The sequence below is a fragment of the Daktulosphaira vitifoliae genome, unplaced genomic scaffold (genome assembly GCF_025091365.1).
Source record: "Daktulosphaira vitifoliae isolate Bord-2020 unplaced genomic scaffold, ASM2509136v1 Scaffold_4, whole genome shotgun sequence".
Taxonomy (NCBI): Eukaryota; Metazoa; Arthropoda; class Insecta; order Hemiptera; family Phylloxeridae; genus Daktulosphaira; species Daktulosphaira vitifoliae.
The window spans coordinates 28,007,068-28,024,187 of NW_026099575.1; the positions used below are offsets into that span (position 1 = coordinate 28,007,068).

Here is a 17,120-nt window from a genome sequence, read left to right on the forward strand (position 1 = left end):
AGCGTGCGCACGCCATAAATGTGCCAAGTGCCATTAAATTTTATGCCGAAGATAAAAAAATTATTTAACAATTGGATTTGATAATTTTTATGTGTTATCGTACACTTATTAATTGTTTTAAATGATATATTGTAACGTACTTATACACGATACGTCAAATTATATTAATGCTAATCAAATGAGCTATTTTTAATGATTTTTTTAAAATTAAATAAACCTTAATCCTGTGTTAACATAGAATTAATGGCAAATCAAAAATAAAAACTTGAGGGTATACTACGAACAAATTTTTTTGTTAATTAACAAATTTAAGTTTTCCAATTATGATAAAGAACAATTTTAAACGATTTTATTATTAATACTAAAAAACAAAATTAAACTAATTGCAGACTTATAATTATTTCTTTTCTTTTTAAAGAAATTTTGCGAAGGAAAGTTCAATAAGAATCTTTATGATTTATAAAATCTAAATTTTACAGGTAAAAATTTTTAATAATTTTAGTAACTTATTTTATGTTTTCAACTTTTTTTGTTGTTAATAAAAGGAACAAACAAAAATTGGAAGTTTTTCGACGTTTCCTCAAAAATTGTCCCTATCTCTTTAAATGAGTTTTAATTACCTGTAATCTAAACTTCGATGATTTTAAGTGTACATTGCAGTATAGTAAATCCGGAATGTACTGTGAGAACGCACTTAGATACCTGTTGTACGATTTTTTATTTAAAGTAAGAGATGACGAACATAAATTTAAAAAATTAATAAGTTTAGCAAATATTATACAGAGTGATTCTTATAATGCTAGCTTCTCATTTTTTCTTAAAATAATAACATTTTTATATCTAGGCGGGAGGAAGAGTGAGGCCCAGAAATTTCTAGTGATAAAAATAGTACCCCCCCACTCCTCCTCACCTCTAGTTATTACTGAAAATTATTAATAACCTCTGAATATTAGTACAATAGTTGTTATCGACTAGTTACTTTCTTAATGAGATCGTTTTCTACTACACAAGAAATTAAAAATAATTAGGTTGAAATCCCTGTAAGACATAATAGATGAACATAAAAAATATTTTAAAATAGATAATTGAAATAACAAATGTAATTAACAATTCTCCTCTCCCCTACCAAAAAAAATTCGCAATAAAATTATTATTTTAAGACAAATTTAATGGCTAATATTGAAAGAATCACCTTGTATGTCTATGGATCTATTCATAAAATGTGTAAAGAATTTTCTATTTTTTTTTTTTTTAGTTACAAAAGAGATATTTTCAATTCAAAGTTTCGGCGAAGTACAATTTTAATGCTATTAAAGGTAAAATAGTTTATGTTATCAAAAAACTATCTTAATATTACAAAATTACTTTATATAAAACATGCTACATGAATGAATTAATTAAAATAATTGACAAAAGCAAATTAAAATCTATCAAGTATTAAGTATTAATCCATATAATGAAGGTATACAGGAAAAAATTAAAGAAAGCATTACATTTTTTATTCCATAAATTTAATTTTAAATAATGATTTGTTATTTGTTATTCAAACAAAAAAATAGAAAAAGAGTTTGGTTTTCTCACTTTCGTTAATTACTTTCTTATATAATTTTAATATGAAATTGAAATTGTTAAATCATAAACATTGTAAAGAGGCTTTTTTTACTTTGGTGGCCAATTTCTTAATGAAGAAATAATCGTGGGATAGATTATTTTTTTATATCGTAATTACAATTTAATAAAAGTGTATTAATACATTTAAAGCAGTAATTTGATATAGTTAAACATTGTCAGAAGTACAGGAATATTTTTAAAATTAAATTGAAATTTTTTTTTACATGCGTGTCATGCCTTTTTAAAACTCTTCTTGTACTTAGGCATACCAAAACAAGGTTTATTGTTTCTAGTACACTATATTAAAATATAATTTGGATCAGTGTTTTTTAAAAAAGTTAAAATATTTTTAACTGCAGAAAAAATAACATAAATTAACAAAATCAGTCCAGCAAAATGTGAAAAAGACTGTTTTTTTGATAGTTAAAAAAAAAAAATAAAATCGCATATCATGTTATAATCAATATTTCCTCGCTTGGCATTTAAGTTAAAAGCTACTTTTACCTTGATAATAGAAAAATTAGTTATTTAATTAATTTAAGATTTATGATTTGTATCTATAGTAACAAAAAAGTTAAAAATAATCTTTTTAAACATTGAAATCTATAGAGAAAACTTTTTTCGATTGTGACATATTAATATTTTATGCATTTCTTTGGCTTTTTAATGTTTAGATTTATAAACTCATTAAAACTGAAATCAAACTTAAAATTCAAATTGCTCCAATAAAATTGTATTGAGGAAGACCATTTCAATATGTTACGATGTATAATGTTATGAGTCACTGAATTAATACATTGTACTTAATTGCAAGGATTTCATTTTTAGAGTTAAAAATTCAAGTTGAGTCTTTTTTAAAATTCATGTTAAAAAAAAAAAAACGTTCCATTGTATTTACAATAAATGTCGAAATCCTGAGTTTACCGTCTCAGTTTTAGTTATAATTTCCTCCGGTAGATAACACTACTATGTACGTACCGTTGGTGTACATGCGAACGATTGCACAAAACAGAGAACGGTGTGTCGGGGCGCCACCGGCACGCACGCGAGCCATGACGAATTGAACCGCTATTGGCCCGGGCCCCTCCTTCCGCCACCGCGTTATCGCCGATTCTGTTTTAATGGGTCCTTCCGCGTGCGCGCCTCACGATCCCCACCAACTTGGCGTTCCATTGCCATAACACGGCGGCGGCGGTGGCCACACGCGCTCGGTGACGTTCACAACACGTTTCTGGCCGGAATGGCGCAATAAAAGCAAACGGGCGACGAAAAAGGGAGATCCCGCGAGTCAGCGGCAGCGGCGTGTGCGCGCGCGGTAACCTCCACCGCATCGGCTTGGCGTTTGGGTGAATGGGGGGTTCAGAGGAGGGGTACGGAGGGAAGAAGTCGCGAGCGCTCGCGGGGCCCGAGTCACATGGTCCGTTCGTGTGTGTGTGCCAGTGACGATCTGATTGTCCCGTCGTTAAGTCGTCATAAGCACTTTATGAAAATAATATTATCTCATTCGGTAACGATAACTCCACGACGCTTAAACTTAACTCGTCAACTTTACTTTGGCCGTGTTTACGATATTTTTATTTTCTATTATAAAGTCGTATAATTTATATTTTATTTGGTTTTTATTTATTTTATCGCATCGTCAACTAGTTTTTACTACGTCGTCGTCTTGCCGCACATTTACTACGCTCGTAAAATCGCGCGCGTTTTACGACCCGTCCCGGAAACGCCGGAGAGATGACCTTTTTTACGACTTATTAAACGGTCTTCTGTTTACACTTACCGAAGTCACTAAGTAGAAGATAATTTGTCGTTTTCAACAAATATGTATCGCAGTGCTACAATTTAATACAACAAAATTGTATGTGAAATTAATCATAAAAAAAATACTTGGAAAACAGATTTTTCAATTACGATCGAGTAAAAAAAATTTTTAGTCGACAGAAGTAAAGTAGTAAAAAAATATGAATTCATATTTTGAACAAAGCGGTTTCTACGGTGGACACCACCACCATCAATCGTCCGCTGGACATCACCACGACCAGAATACGGTGGCGGCTGCTTATAGGTTTCCAATTGGCTTGGGAATGTCACCTTATGCGTCTTCGCAGCATCATCACCACCACGGTCTTTCGCAGACAAGAGCTCCACAGGATAGCCCTTACGACGCTTCCGTGGCCGCGGCCGCCTGTAAACTCTACGGGACCGGCAGCGGTGGTGGAGGTGGCGGCGGTGGCGGAGCATCGGACCAGGCGGCCGCTTCGGCTGGACTCAACTATACTAAAACTGAACCTTGTGTAAAAAGTGATTCGTCGGCAACACATCAAAATGGATATTCATCGTCGCCTAAAGACGTAGTGTGGCCGGGAAATCCCGTGTCCGCAGCTAACGGTTCGTTGTTAAGACCAAACGTATGTACCCCCGAATCCCGTGTTGGATACGGTTCTGGGAACAGCGTGAGTGGCCTGGACGGTGGTGCAGGCACTAGTCCTAATTCAGCTCGAAACTCAGTAGGATCATTGTCGGCTTCCTGGAACAGTTGCGCCGGTATCAACAACAACGGCCACCAGCAACAGGCGCTTCAGCTCAATCAACAACAGAATAATCACACGTTCTACCCTTGGATGGCCATTGCAGGTCAGTCAATAGGTACAGACGATTTTTTTATGATTTTATTATTTTAGTTTTTTTAACGTAGTTGATAAGTCTTACTCGCTAGCAAATCATTTAGTTAGCATTTAAATTTACGAAGTAACTTAGGTATTCGATAGTTTGTCTCATATCGTTTTTTGAAATATTAAGAAAAATTTTTATAAGTTCATGATAATTAATTTATAAATAAAATGCCCATAAAAAATGTATTTTTGTTACCAAATCTCACAATAAAAGTCTCGTATTCGTTTTCAGTATACACCGTTAAGTAAGGGAACTATACAACTATATAACTATACAAAAGGCGGGTAAAATAATTTTTTTAAATATACTGGTTTATTAATTAATTTTATTTTAATGGTTATTATAAATAAGTTATTATTTACATAAATATTAGTTCAATCATTGGATTCCTGCTTGTATATAGATTTTTTTAATGAGCTCATTAAATTTTTAAACAAATAATAAAAAAGATTTTGTTATTCATAATAACTCATTGCTGGATTGGTAATTAGGTATTTTTTGATACAGAATTTGTAAAAAATCGATTTAACATAATTTAAAAAACGCACATGGTAGGACTAAAGCATTAAATAATATATTAAATATTAAACAACATTCTCGAATTTTCTTAATGTGTTATCAGAGAAAAAACCTTTCTATTAACAAATTATGTAACGCATTTTATAATTATCTACAAAACATATAAATCATTGGGCACAACACAGTACATTTATTACCATTCCAGCTTACAATAATTATTTATTAAACATAATAATTAAAAAAAAAAAAAACATTTAACTAAAAAATATCATGTTCATTTAATATTATATTAATTAAAATAATGGTATCAGTTTTCGATGGCTCTACATAGTCTTTCATTTGCTAAGTTCATTCCATTTTTTCGAGTGTCCTGTAAGAGTAAAAAAAAAAAAATAAACTATTAATTAAACAAATAAATTACAAAACATGAAAAGTTAAAAAGCTGTTCTAAATGAATAATATGCATTTTTTTTATACGTGTACAATTATATTCCATTAACGTGATTACAATAATACAGATACCAAGTCCAGAAACAAAATATTAAAAATTAGGAACACCTTAAACGAATAATATTAAAATGAAATTACACGTGATGCTCGTGCCGAGACGTGTAGCGAGGAAAATTAAACACAAATAAAGGCATTTTGACGTTATTGTACAGTTCCTATACACTAAACGCGGAGGGGCTTTTCGTTTTGTCCCCTAATAGCTGTTATGACTTCATTTATTCGCTCAACGACAGTTGTTTAAAAGGTCATTGATTTGAGTACATTTTCCTATGGGTTTTTTTTATCCTAATTCATCCGCAACCGTGAAATATCCGATTAAGCAATTGCTCACTATCTTAGATAAATACACCGTCGGGGAATCATACCTGTGGCTAATTATAAAGATTTAACTATCTTTTCGATTAACTAAATGTCATATTTAGTTATTTGAAGACTGCCATAGTCTTCAAATATTCATTTTTACGATTTTCACGGTTTGTAATAATAAAGTATAAAACTTAAAATTCTAAATCTACTATTTTGTATTAAGTAATATTTTTCATAATTGCCTTTTTTAATAATTAAACTTAAGTGAAAAATTGAAAATTATCGTCTTTTTTAACTTACAATTGTAATTTTAATGTTACAATGACATTGTATCTTATAACATCATTAATATTGTGTAAGGTTATTATCAACAAAACTATTGTTTCTGATTTCTGAATAACAACTGTGACTACGTAATATCCAAAAATACATTTAACCGTTGACTGGCCTATGCCCTTATTTTTAAGTGTGTAAATGTCACAGTTTAAACTATTTTCATTAAAGAAACTAATTATTAGACCGATAAAAAACTTAGTAATGATGCGAGAATAGATTACAACTATGACTTTTTATGTTTCATTAATGGTGAAGTGAAAAAATAATGTCCGGCTAATTAGTCATAAATTATCAAACTTGATTTTCTGTCGAGTTTAATATTTGTTATTTTTCTAACAATCGCCTAGTGACTCTTTTACTACATAGAAATCGACAGGATAATTAATTTATTGTTGACCCATAGATATCTTCTAAAATAACTTATTTTGAAATTTTTTTTTTTAGTATTATTTATCAATTACCGAGTACTTTATAGCTAAAATTTTTATTACAACTTAATAAAATTTAAAATTGTTACTGACCAATCATTTTCTTAGTTAGAACATTTTCTAACATGTAATCTATTAAAATTTGTATGTTGACACTTTTATAAGGTATATGGAATGACCAAAAACGTACTTGATAATTAATTAATCGGGAAATAAATAATACTAAACAAAATATATAAAAAATTATTATTTTAGATAAATTTCAGCGGTTAATGATAAATTAATCACTCTGTATACGTGTATCAAAAGTTGATTGATAAAGAATGAACGGTAAAATCAAAATGTTTATAATTTTCTATCTTAAAATTAAAATATAGTATTTTTTGTGTGTTAAAAATAATAACAATTGGTACAAACATGGTTTGGCCACTCATCTGATGAATCCAGAGGGGGCAAAACTTTTTTTAGCCATCAAATTTTTATTTCTAAGTATACTTTAGGAATAAAAAACAAATATTTTAGAATAAAAAGTTTCTGTAATGTTTGTCATTAAATAACATATATTTTAATTACAAATCAATGACATTTAAAATTTTTATCACGTTTATTAAAGGACTCAACAATAGTGTATGTAATAACAGATTTAATAAACGTGTCTTTTTAATTCATTATAATGATTTCTTGAACACCGACTAGTATCATTCATAATACAGTAATATTATATGAAGTACGTAGATATTTATTATGAAATTTTATTTTAGACCAAAAAATTAATGTAAAACATTATTTGAAGAAAAAAAACCATTTTTTTTTGCATATTATATAGAAAGGTAATATCCTCTTACCCTGTTCCTAATTGGAATCATTGATTGTAAATCATTTTAATTATTAATAAGACTAGGAATAAACGAGTTAAGAAATTTAAGTTAAGTTAAGGTTAACTTTTTAGCTTAACAGAAATATTTAGATTTTACGCTGACTTAATTTATATTTTATTCATTTAACAATTAATTAACATATTTTTGGGTAATTTTAGTCAAATAGCTTTCTAAAATAAAACTCTAAATACCATTTAAAAATTATTTTTATAAAAATTAATTTGAAAAAAATTTGGTTCTTACGTTTAATAATTTCAACAAATTATATGCGACATCCATTTTACGGTTTCCTGTTGCTTAATAAAAATGCTATTGATAATCAACTAGTCCGAAATTTAGAGTAGTCATATGGTACACGATAAACGGGGAAGTCGTACTACCTATTAAATCTAATTTATTTCAAGTGCACAATAAAGGTTAATGTCTCCAAAAATTTTGATTTATTTTTCATAAAATTTGATATAAAATTCATATATTTGCAAACTAACTACTTATTGCATTTACTCAACTTGTCAATTTAATTATTAACATTTTTTATAGCTTTCATTACACTGTATTAAAATATAGTACGACAATTATATCTCATTACTGATTTTGTTTTTAAAGAGCAGTTTGTAAAAAACGATGCAACAAGTTTTGCATGAGAATCGATCACGAGACGGTGGGGTCCAATGACTGAGACCTGTTAACTTGATTTAATAAAAAAATATATAATATATATTTTTATTAAAATTGTTAACTTGCTCAGCTTTAATTATTGATAAAAATTTTGAATAATTTTTAAACATGTCAATTTTTATATGTCTGTTTGATTACTTAGATGAAATAAATGTGGTTATAATTTCGGATTCAACAATTGTATGCCGCGTTTAATTAATTAAATTTTGTTTACGAGTCTGTTGCTGAATTTAAATATACTCGGTTTTCATCTTTGTATAACACAGAACTGTGTTCTCAAATGAACATAAATCATTCGGACCAAAAAATGATATATACTCGTTTAGAGAATGATTAAATTTATTGATAATAATCGAGTAAACGCCTTAATTACAAGTTATTATTTTCATTTTAACGTCGAGAGCACGTATGATGTATTATATGATTGGCTAATAATTTATGCGGTGGTTCGTCTGTAGTGCGTGTGTAGCATAGGCGCCCTAGGAAAAAAACGCATAAATCTTGTAAAAAAAAAAAAAAAAAGATAAGCTAAGTATTTGCATGGTTCTTTGTAAAATTTATTATTGCAAAATTAAATATAATATTCAAGTTTGTGCGGCAAAGTCGAAGCTTGGGAAAATGCGTTTTAGGATAAGCTACGGCGGTTCGACTTTTTTGCACTCGAATAAGTGCGTTTGAATCAAGCCGGTCGGTTGGTTCAATTCATAATGAATAGTAGTTCAAATAGAACTGGTCGTAATAAAAACGAAATTCATAATTGTTTTAATTTCAAATCGAATAAATACGATTCTTCGCTATTATTTAATAACATGTTACACGCACGTTAAGACTGCTCAGACTCGGTACGAAAATAATAATTCATACGCAGTTCTTATCTGACCTTGCCGTCGAAATGAGTTCAAACCAAATTTACATCGTTTCACCTGACCAGCCCAATGAATGAGACGTCTAGTAGAGGTATTTGACGCATGTGAACTTGTAACTAATTTCAATATGATCACTTATCCGGATGTTGGTTGACGGGGCACTTGCGGTGACCGCAGTCGGGTTATGACCATTGGTGTAATGTTTTCCGCCCCTCCCGTGAATCGTTGTCCGGTTCAGCGACCCTTAAACAGCATCAAAATACACGATTAATTTTTTTTATATTGCCGATCGGCCGTGACGGTTGTGACGACCACCAAGGTCAGGCTATAAGATAATTTATGACACACTTTATCCGTATTTATTTCAATTTAAAAGAGTTTGGTTTTAATATTGGCGGGAATTGGGCCGAATATTTAAACACCGGCGCAAATTTGACGATTTGCGAAGCCATTAATCTTGTTTCGGATACCAATAGTAATAAATTTGCTGTCCGACAGATGTCGCTAGTGTCGGTCCACTACTACCTCGGTGCGGCGGAACGGAGGAGGTGGTGAACTATAAATTTAAGGAAACCTGCTGGCTGCCGCGTAGGATTCGGCCATAACCGTAAAAATAAAAATCCGGTAGTCGATTTGACTTTTATTAGCTGTTAATTCGACGGCGTCTACTTATTTTTAATATCATCGTTGTACGCTTTTTTTATTCTATCTATACACACCGTTCTTATCGTCGCTCTTTCATGCGATTCAATGACTGTTGAATTCGTGATTAGTAGGAGTATACTACGGTAATAGAGTTATAACCTTCCGCAATAGTAATTAGTTTGCCATAAGAACTATGACGATTGAATTGCATAACGCAAACTAAAAAATAATGCACGTCAAGGTTGATATTAACAATTATACAAACCCAACGGCCAAATGTCATAAACAAAATTAATAGAAAAATGCAAATACTTTTTTATCGCCATTTCTAATTGTAAAAAAAAATTATGCTTACAACAGCAGTGGTGTAGAAGGCAGTTTCTTTTTTCACTCGTTTTAAAATTTCTAAAAATTGTAAGTATTATGTCTCATTTTCAAATTTCAAAATTTGCAGTTCTTTTTTTTTTATAAGAATTCAGTTCATAGATATGAATTTCCGTAGCTATGAAAACTAGGCCAGACGGAAATATTCTTCATCTGAAGTTTGTATTTCAAGAAATTTTTTCTCGGAATCTAAAAATAACATCATGTGAAATTAGTGTTTTAAAAAAACATAAATAGTGAATCGTTGCCAATTTTTTCTAGCTGCCGGTTAAAAAATAGAAAGATAACGGAAAACGATGCAATCAAATGGGGTATCCCGCAGAGTTCGTTTCCGCACAAGTGTGTACTCATTATAAACGGTCACTTCTACTAAATTTGACTATGTGTTCGGTATAGAGTATTTACCGTCAGAAAATTTGCTTTCCGTAGGTACATTTTTTTGGCGGTCGTTGACCGTCAATATGTAAATCTAATCGATAACCCGAAATTTGAAACGCCGACCCTTTAACTTTCAACTAACACTTTGGCCGGCGTCTTGTTTCGGGCGATTCGTCGTGTGGCACAGGTCGTTTGCTCTAATATATTATATTGATTGCCCACGCACACAATTGCAGGATTTATTGATCACCCCTGCACCCTGTATATGGACACACACACACACACACATAAGTACTTAATACTTGATTATATATATACATGTATAGCACGCGGTATATACATATGGGCTGCTTTCACAAGTTTTCCACTACTCGTACCGCAATCCTCTTTTGGAACCCGGCCATAAATTCGTTTCCATAACCACGGCATCGGCAAACCCCCGTGTTGTGTACGGGCTAATAGGGTAAAAACTCAGCTAAATAGACAATCATTCCGGCACATCATCGAACTTCAATGTTTCCATCAGGTATAAATTATTATGAGAGTATATTCATGTCGAGAGCGTACACATAGACGGAGAGAACATGAACTCCTCGTACGTTTGTTACTCTGCCGCCGAGACGGATTACATCTAAAGTAATAATAAGGATCACGCAGACCGCCTCTATCTGTCCTAATGATAACTGTTTAGTTAGTGTCCATATAAAAACATATCAATTATAAACTGCGAGTACAAATTCATTGATGACAAAGAAGATTTATTACACGAATTGTATAGTTTTAATACGTTACAATACCATTTATAGGTTAACTATTCATAACGAGTTTATGATACACAATATTTACATGAATATGAAGTGCCTGCCTAGAAATTTGAATATACGTTTTTTGTCGGTAAAAAATATATACAAGTATCAATTTTTAAACAAAATTAAGTTATTACTATATGAGTAACATTAGCTCATTATAAATGCAAATTGTATGCATTTAATGCATTAAACGCAAATTATTCAAATATTACATAATTTGCCATTAGAATAGGTGGAATGCTGCTAAATATTTTAGTTTCACAAGTCTTTTTAAAATTAAAGGTTATAAACGTGAATAATATATTAAGAATAATGTAAAATATAAAATCATTATAACTAACCATGCGCTTGTTTTGTCGGTTACTACTTAAATTAATCTGTAGGACTAATTAAAGGGCTCTGTGCAAAAACAAAATAACTTCATTTCTTCAATTTCAAATTTGTTCTAAATTATTATTAAAATTACACATACTTCAATCCAAGACAAAAATAATTACAATAAATGTTATTGTAACTATACATTATAGTTACAATACTATAATATAAAAAGCAAAGCATTTTTTTAATTTTCGAGTAGGTAAGGATACAAATATGTATAGATTTATCAGCGTCCTGAAAGAGTGTTGAAAAATGGAGTTATTTTGTTTTTACATAGAGCCCTTCAATTAGGCCTACAGGTTAATTTAAGTAGTAACCGACAAAACAAGCGCATGGTTAGTTATAATTATTTTATATTTTACATTATTCTGTCTTTATTATTCACGTTTATAACTTTTATCCTTATCTACCAGAATATTAAAAAAACGCTGTAATTATCCATCTAGTAAATTTAACAACAAAAGCAAGGGTAACATAAACATTATAGTAAAGTTTATACGTGTATGGCTATTTAAATTTTACATTTTATATATGTATGTCAAAACAATAACTATCGTCTTAAGTTAGTAAATGATTATATTTGGATATTTTCACCGAGTCATTAATTGATGTTGTTTACATTAAAAAAAAAACAAAAGTATAAAATTATATACTCATTTAATAGCTTAATCATAAAGTCAATATACTTTCTTGAATATTATTACCATTTATCAATGAGAATAGATACGTGTCAATTGGTTCAATATTAAATTATTAAGCATTAATTAAGAATAAGTATATTTTTATTTAATGTATAAAATAAAGTCTTAAATTTACATAATGCCTCTAAAAAACACAATATCGAATGAATTATGTTTGATAATGGGCTAAATAGCTAAAGCGTAAACACATTACTAGAATATATTATGTTGATTCAATTTGAATGTTCTATAGAATATAGTTATCTGAATTCGACAAAGTGGTAAATATTTTTTACATTAATTAGAGAAATACGTTAACGCATCTGACTTGTAAATCAAAGTTTGCCTGAATGGTGTCCCGAAGAAAAAGTTTTACTGTTTGCGTATCCACATTATTTTCACATGAATATTTTCGATCGGATAATCTAATGCATAAAATAATAATGCTGTTTTCCAGCATTTCAAGTTCATTATTTAAAATTAAATTTCATCACATAATTTATGATGTAAAAATTGATTTATATAATAAAAAATTGAAACAAATGTGTCCATGAGAATAATCTAATATGGAAGTTATCTCTGTACTAAGTTCTAAAAATAATATTTAACGCATAAGAATTAATTACATTATTTATAAGTTCTGTAAACAATGTCTATTTACCTTGTTTTAAACATTTATTGTAAATAAAAGACAAGTTATTTAGAGGGTCATTGATTTTTTAAAGGAATTTTTAATTAAATTCTTATTATTTGTCCATAATTACTGATTATGTTAAACAATATTTTGCATGCAACGCATTACTGGGAATTTACAATCATAATACTTTGTATCATTCATGGCAATTAGCAATTTTTTACGAGCACCATGATTAAATAGGATTGTAATTGGTATTTGAACTAACCATTCCTCTTGTTTCTCGTTACATCTATTCATTAGTTATTTCGCATCAACAAATTATCAAGTTATTATTTTATCTTTTAACTCTTGAAGGAAGCATTTTTAATGTTTCTACTGCACGAGAAATGATTTCGTATTTAATCGTAAGGCCGCATAATAAAAACCTAGTTGTTATCCCGTAAATTGGACATAACTGTAAAATGAACTCCAGTGCATGAAAATAATATTTCTGGAAAAAGTCGTTGTGTATTTACTTTCTACGTGACGTAACGCCATTTTCAGATTCAAATTTGATTTGAGATTTTTGACTAGACAAAAACGGCAACAATTTTAACAATACACGTTTGATTACACACGCCGCGCACTTTGCCGTGTGCATTTTAACACGCGTATGGATTATAAATGTAAAACAACACTTGCGAGCCATCCGTTTCGTACAATCGCTGTTGTTTTATACAATAAATGTCGTAATCCGGTCGTGTATCATACACCCGCCGGTACCACGTGTCACGTGTGCCGCCTACCGCTCACCTATGCCGCGGAGGACATTTTCGCCGAACAAAGTTTCGCGGAGCTTGTGTGTCCGGCGTGACTAAAGGACAGGAAGGAAGGAAATGACCCCAATTACAATATACGTATGGGACGAGGGTGTGCGTGTTTTATGTGTGTGGTGGAACAGGATTTTCCAATATGTACAATTCCGATATTGGCCGACTCGTGTGTGTGTGTGTGTGTTGCTAAGAATGAATAATTAACGGAGTTGAGGACACAAGAATTAATATCCACGACCAAAGTTCAGACGCGGACGGGAATGAAATACAAACTAAATCTACACAAAGGCCGCTGACCGGTGGCCAGCCTTTGGCTACGCAAACACTCTTATCGTGCGTTATGTATATATAATTACAACGGTATTACATTGTACGTAACTTTGCACAGAAATAATAACGTTTATAAACGTTCTGGTACGACGTGTGGAAAGTTACGATAACGCGATGGCTACTCATCTCGTAATTCATTACACTAACATCCGGACGGCATTTAGTGAGCGAATAAATGTTAACCTTAACAACACAAGTTTTCCCGTAGAAATCGAGAATAATAAGAACTACTGAATAGGTGAAACACGTTGTGCGTCGGTTTTAAGTGTTATAAACTACTAACAGAATGAGAACCAGAAGAGATTTCGGGTCAATAACTATTTTGACACGTACCAATGCGACCAAGTTATGATTTTGCACTTCAATACTTAATGCGCTACACTTAATACAATAATTTTAATTAAATAGTTGAAAATAGCAGACTAATTTAAACATGTCTTGATTACTTCTACCGTTTAAAACTTATAACGACTTATTTCATTAATTTCGGTAGAACGGACTATAATTATTTTAATAATCAAAGCTTTTAAAATTAAAGAAACTTTTACAGATTTCCTAACTGAAGGTTTTCAAAATAATTACAAATCGTTTATCGCGTTTTTAATTCTAACAGCTAATTTTAATTAATAGTAAAATTAATAAACTATTGAAATAAAATTACATGTTTTATGAAACTGAATGTCTTCTATTACATAACCCTTGTGTGAATTAGTCAAAAACCTTGAGATGAAATATTTGTTAACCAATATTTAACATGAGCATATTTTTATATATACATAAGTTTATATGTGTTTAATTTGTTATGATCAGTTTAGTTTCTGTACCTAAAGCTATTTGCTGCTATAAATTTATAATTATCGTTATACCATTAAAAATACTAACTCAAATTTTGTGGGTTGGGTTTACACTAAATTTACAAAATTTTTTATTTTATTAGTATAATGTTAATTTAAATTAAAAGTATTTATGTAAAATAACTTTATGAATTTATAGCTCGTAAATATTTGTACCTATCTAGTTAAATTTATAAACGCTTTTAATTGATTTTAAAAGTAAATTTACCTTTTCAATATCATATTTTGATTTTATAAATCTGATGAACACTAGTAAAATAAAATTATGGTCAAACATACAGACGATTAACAGTTATTCGTCGGAAATTATTGTATAGAATAGAATTATATTAAAATATTTTTTATGGACCTTTGGGCATAAGCTTAATTAATAAATTTATTTTAATACTATTTTCTGCTAAAAATGTTTAATTTATTCGTCACAATTAAAATATTATTTTCTAAATTATAACCCCATAGGTTAATTAATGTATTGATATAGTTGCTTTAACAATATCAAACAACCTTTCGCAGAACTCAAGTATCGAAATAAAATTCACGAGATAACCGAGTTTAAATAAATTGTTCATATTATTGACTACTCGGTAAAACTAGTGATTGTTTTTGTATTTCAATGAAATGATTAACCCGATCTCGAGTTCGGGTGAGCCGGAAGTATTTAAAATCTGACAAGTCATCATTTTAAGAATTTTTAACGATAAAAATGTTTTCATCGCACCTAGATGCGATTTAATTTCTTTAGCAATTAAAAAATAAGTAAATGTGCAATTTTTTTAATCCTTTAAATTATTTGAACACTTTCGCTAGTAGCCGGATGCTCGTCGGTAAAGAGAATGATTACCCATTTTGAGGGACACGAATGATCGTATTAGTGGTGGGGATAGAGAGTGCAGTGATAGTGTAGGAGGAGTACGGTTATTTAGCATGCTCAGGAGACCCGTTTAAATCAATATAAGAAACCCCTTTTATACGTCCATGTACACTATGTACTCATAGTCATGTCTGACTATCGCTTGTTTTACAAGACATGGCCGTCAGTCGGTCGCTTTGTACCGGAACTTGATGTGCAGCAAAAATGTTTTCCTATGAAAATTGGTAATTATGTAAAGCGACTTACCGAAAAAAGAAGTTTCTGCGGCGCTGACGGTGTTTCTGGTGCGGATGTACCGGACGAAATGCGCGTTCAACGAACACTGCCGTACGTGAGATACGCAGGGACGGCGACTACTGTCAACGGTACGGAATCAAACAAGCCAATAAATAATAAAGTGAAAGTTGCAAAAGGTGAAACTCGTTTTTCGACGTACACGGCCCTTTGTTTGCCTTAGACCAGGACGACACCCTCAGGTATCGCCTATCCGCGTACAATGGGTTTGCACCCGCCACCGCCATGTTTCCACAGAGACGGTGCCTGCGGAGACGCAACCCCGTCGCACACGTACTCACACCCTGTGCAGTTGACAATTGCAATACCCGCGGGAAGTGCGATTCTGTACGGTGCGACGGTGTGTAGGTATTATGACTCGCGTGTGTGTGTACAATGGTGACAAACCTATGCCGAGCTAGGTAAACCAAACACAGCAGTCGACGATATAGCGTTGAGTGCCGTGAAATCTCGTGTCTTTGCATTGCCGAGGAGTGGCAAAAAAAAAAAAATTTGCCCGAAAATTCCGGTAGCGACAAATATTTCGACACGTTTTTTTGTCGTGTGATTTTTTCTTGCGGTCGGCGACGATCAAAATAATGATTTTTTTATCGATCCGTTTTTTTACGGTCCGTATTTGGTGACCGTATACGGTCGGCTTTTGTGCGACCGTCAGATACAACCCTCTCGATCGTATGGCAACCGAATAACAAGTGTGTACACGTCAATAACGACGACGCGGTCAGTGGACTCCGAAGAGAAATTCTCGCGTTGACTGTTTAATTAAGTATTCGGCCATGGGCGATTACCATAAAATAATTACTCATAACATGTCTGCGTGTACTTTGTAGGTTAAGCGCAATTATTGTTTCTTAAAATCGTATTTAACGAGACCAGGACGTTGCAATCACCATCCGGAAAATAATAATAATATTATTAATAACAATAATATTATTATTATTTTCGTGAACACTCATAACGCCGTGACGGTTAGGGTCGCTTGCGAAATGTTTTTCTCTTCGACAAAGTCAGCGTTTTAACATGCATATTGTTTTAAACGTCCGAAACATTAGGCCCGCGTTAATTACACGCCTATTATTTATAAATAGATAAGGTTATGTTACAATTGTAATGCGAACGCCTGACAAATTAAATGCGAATACATAAATAGCCTCTACGAGCTCACGAAACATTACCGCCTACGGCACACGAGCAAGTGCCATACGTTACAATAGGTCAAAAATACAATGGTATTTTAGAACGG

At 31.4% G+C, this 17,120-nt stretch overlaps 1 protein-coding gene and 1 long non-coding RNA gene across 4 annotated transcripts in view; one reads left to right on the top strand and one right to left on the bottom strand.

The window, feature by feature from the left end:
- The first annotated feature begins 2,678 nt into the window (after positions 1–2,678).
- The window catches only part of LOC126906058 (homeotic protein ultrabithorax-like), a 77,618-nt gene continuing 63,176 nt past the window's right edge, over positions 2,679–17,120 (top strand). Inside the window, exon 1 of one of the 2 annotated variants that reach the window (XM_050686305.1) lies at positions 2,679–4,245. In XM_050686305.1, coding sequence (XP_050542262.1) covers positions 3,573–4,245 — 673 coding nt within the window. In that variant the 5' untranslated portion in view covers positions 2,679–3,572. Of the gene's footprint in view, positions 4,258–17,120 lie in introns of both variants that reach the window. The other variant, XM_050686304.1, reaches the window with a different exon arrangement.
- LOC126906060 (uncharacterized) lies at positions 4,658–16,115 on the bottom strand. Of its 2 annotated transcripts, none has more exons than XR_007704172.1 (4): positions 15,830–16,115; positions 9,806–10,023; positions 8,762–9,048; positions 4,658–5,173 (listed from the first exon to the last, which is right to left on the bottom strand). It is a non-coding gene; the product is annotated as an uncharacterized LOC126906060 (long non-coding RNA). The 2 variants fall into 2 exon arrangements; XR_007704173.1 differs by having other exon boundaries at positions 8,820–9,048; positions 15,830–16,113.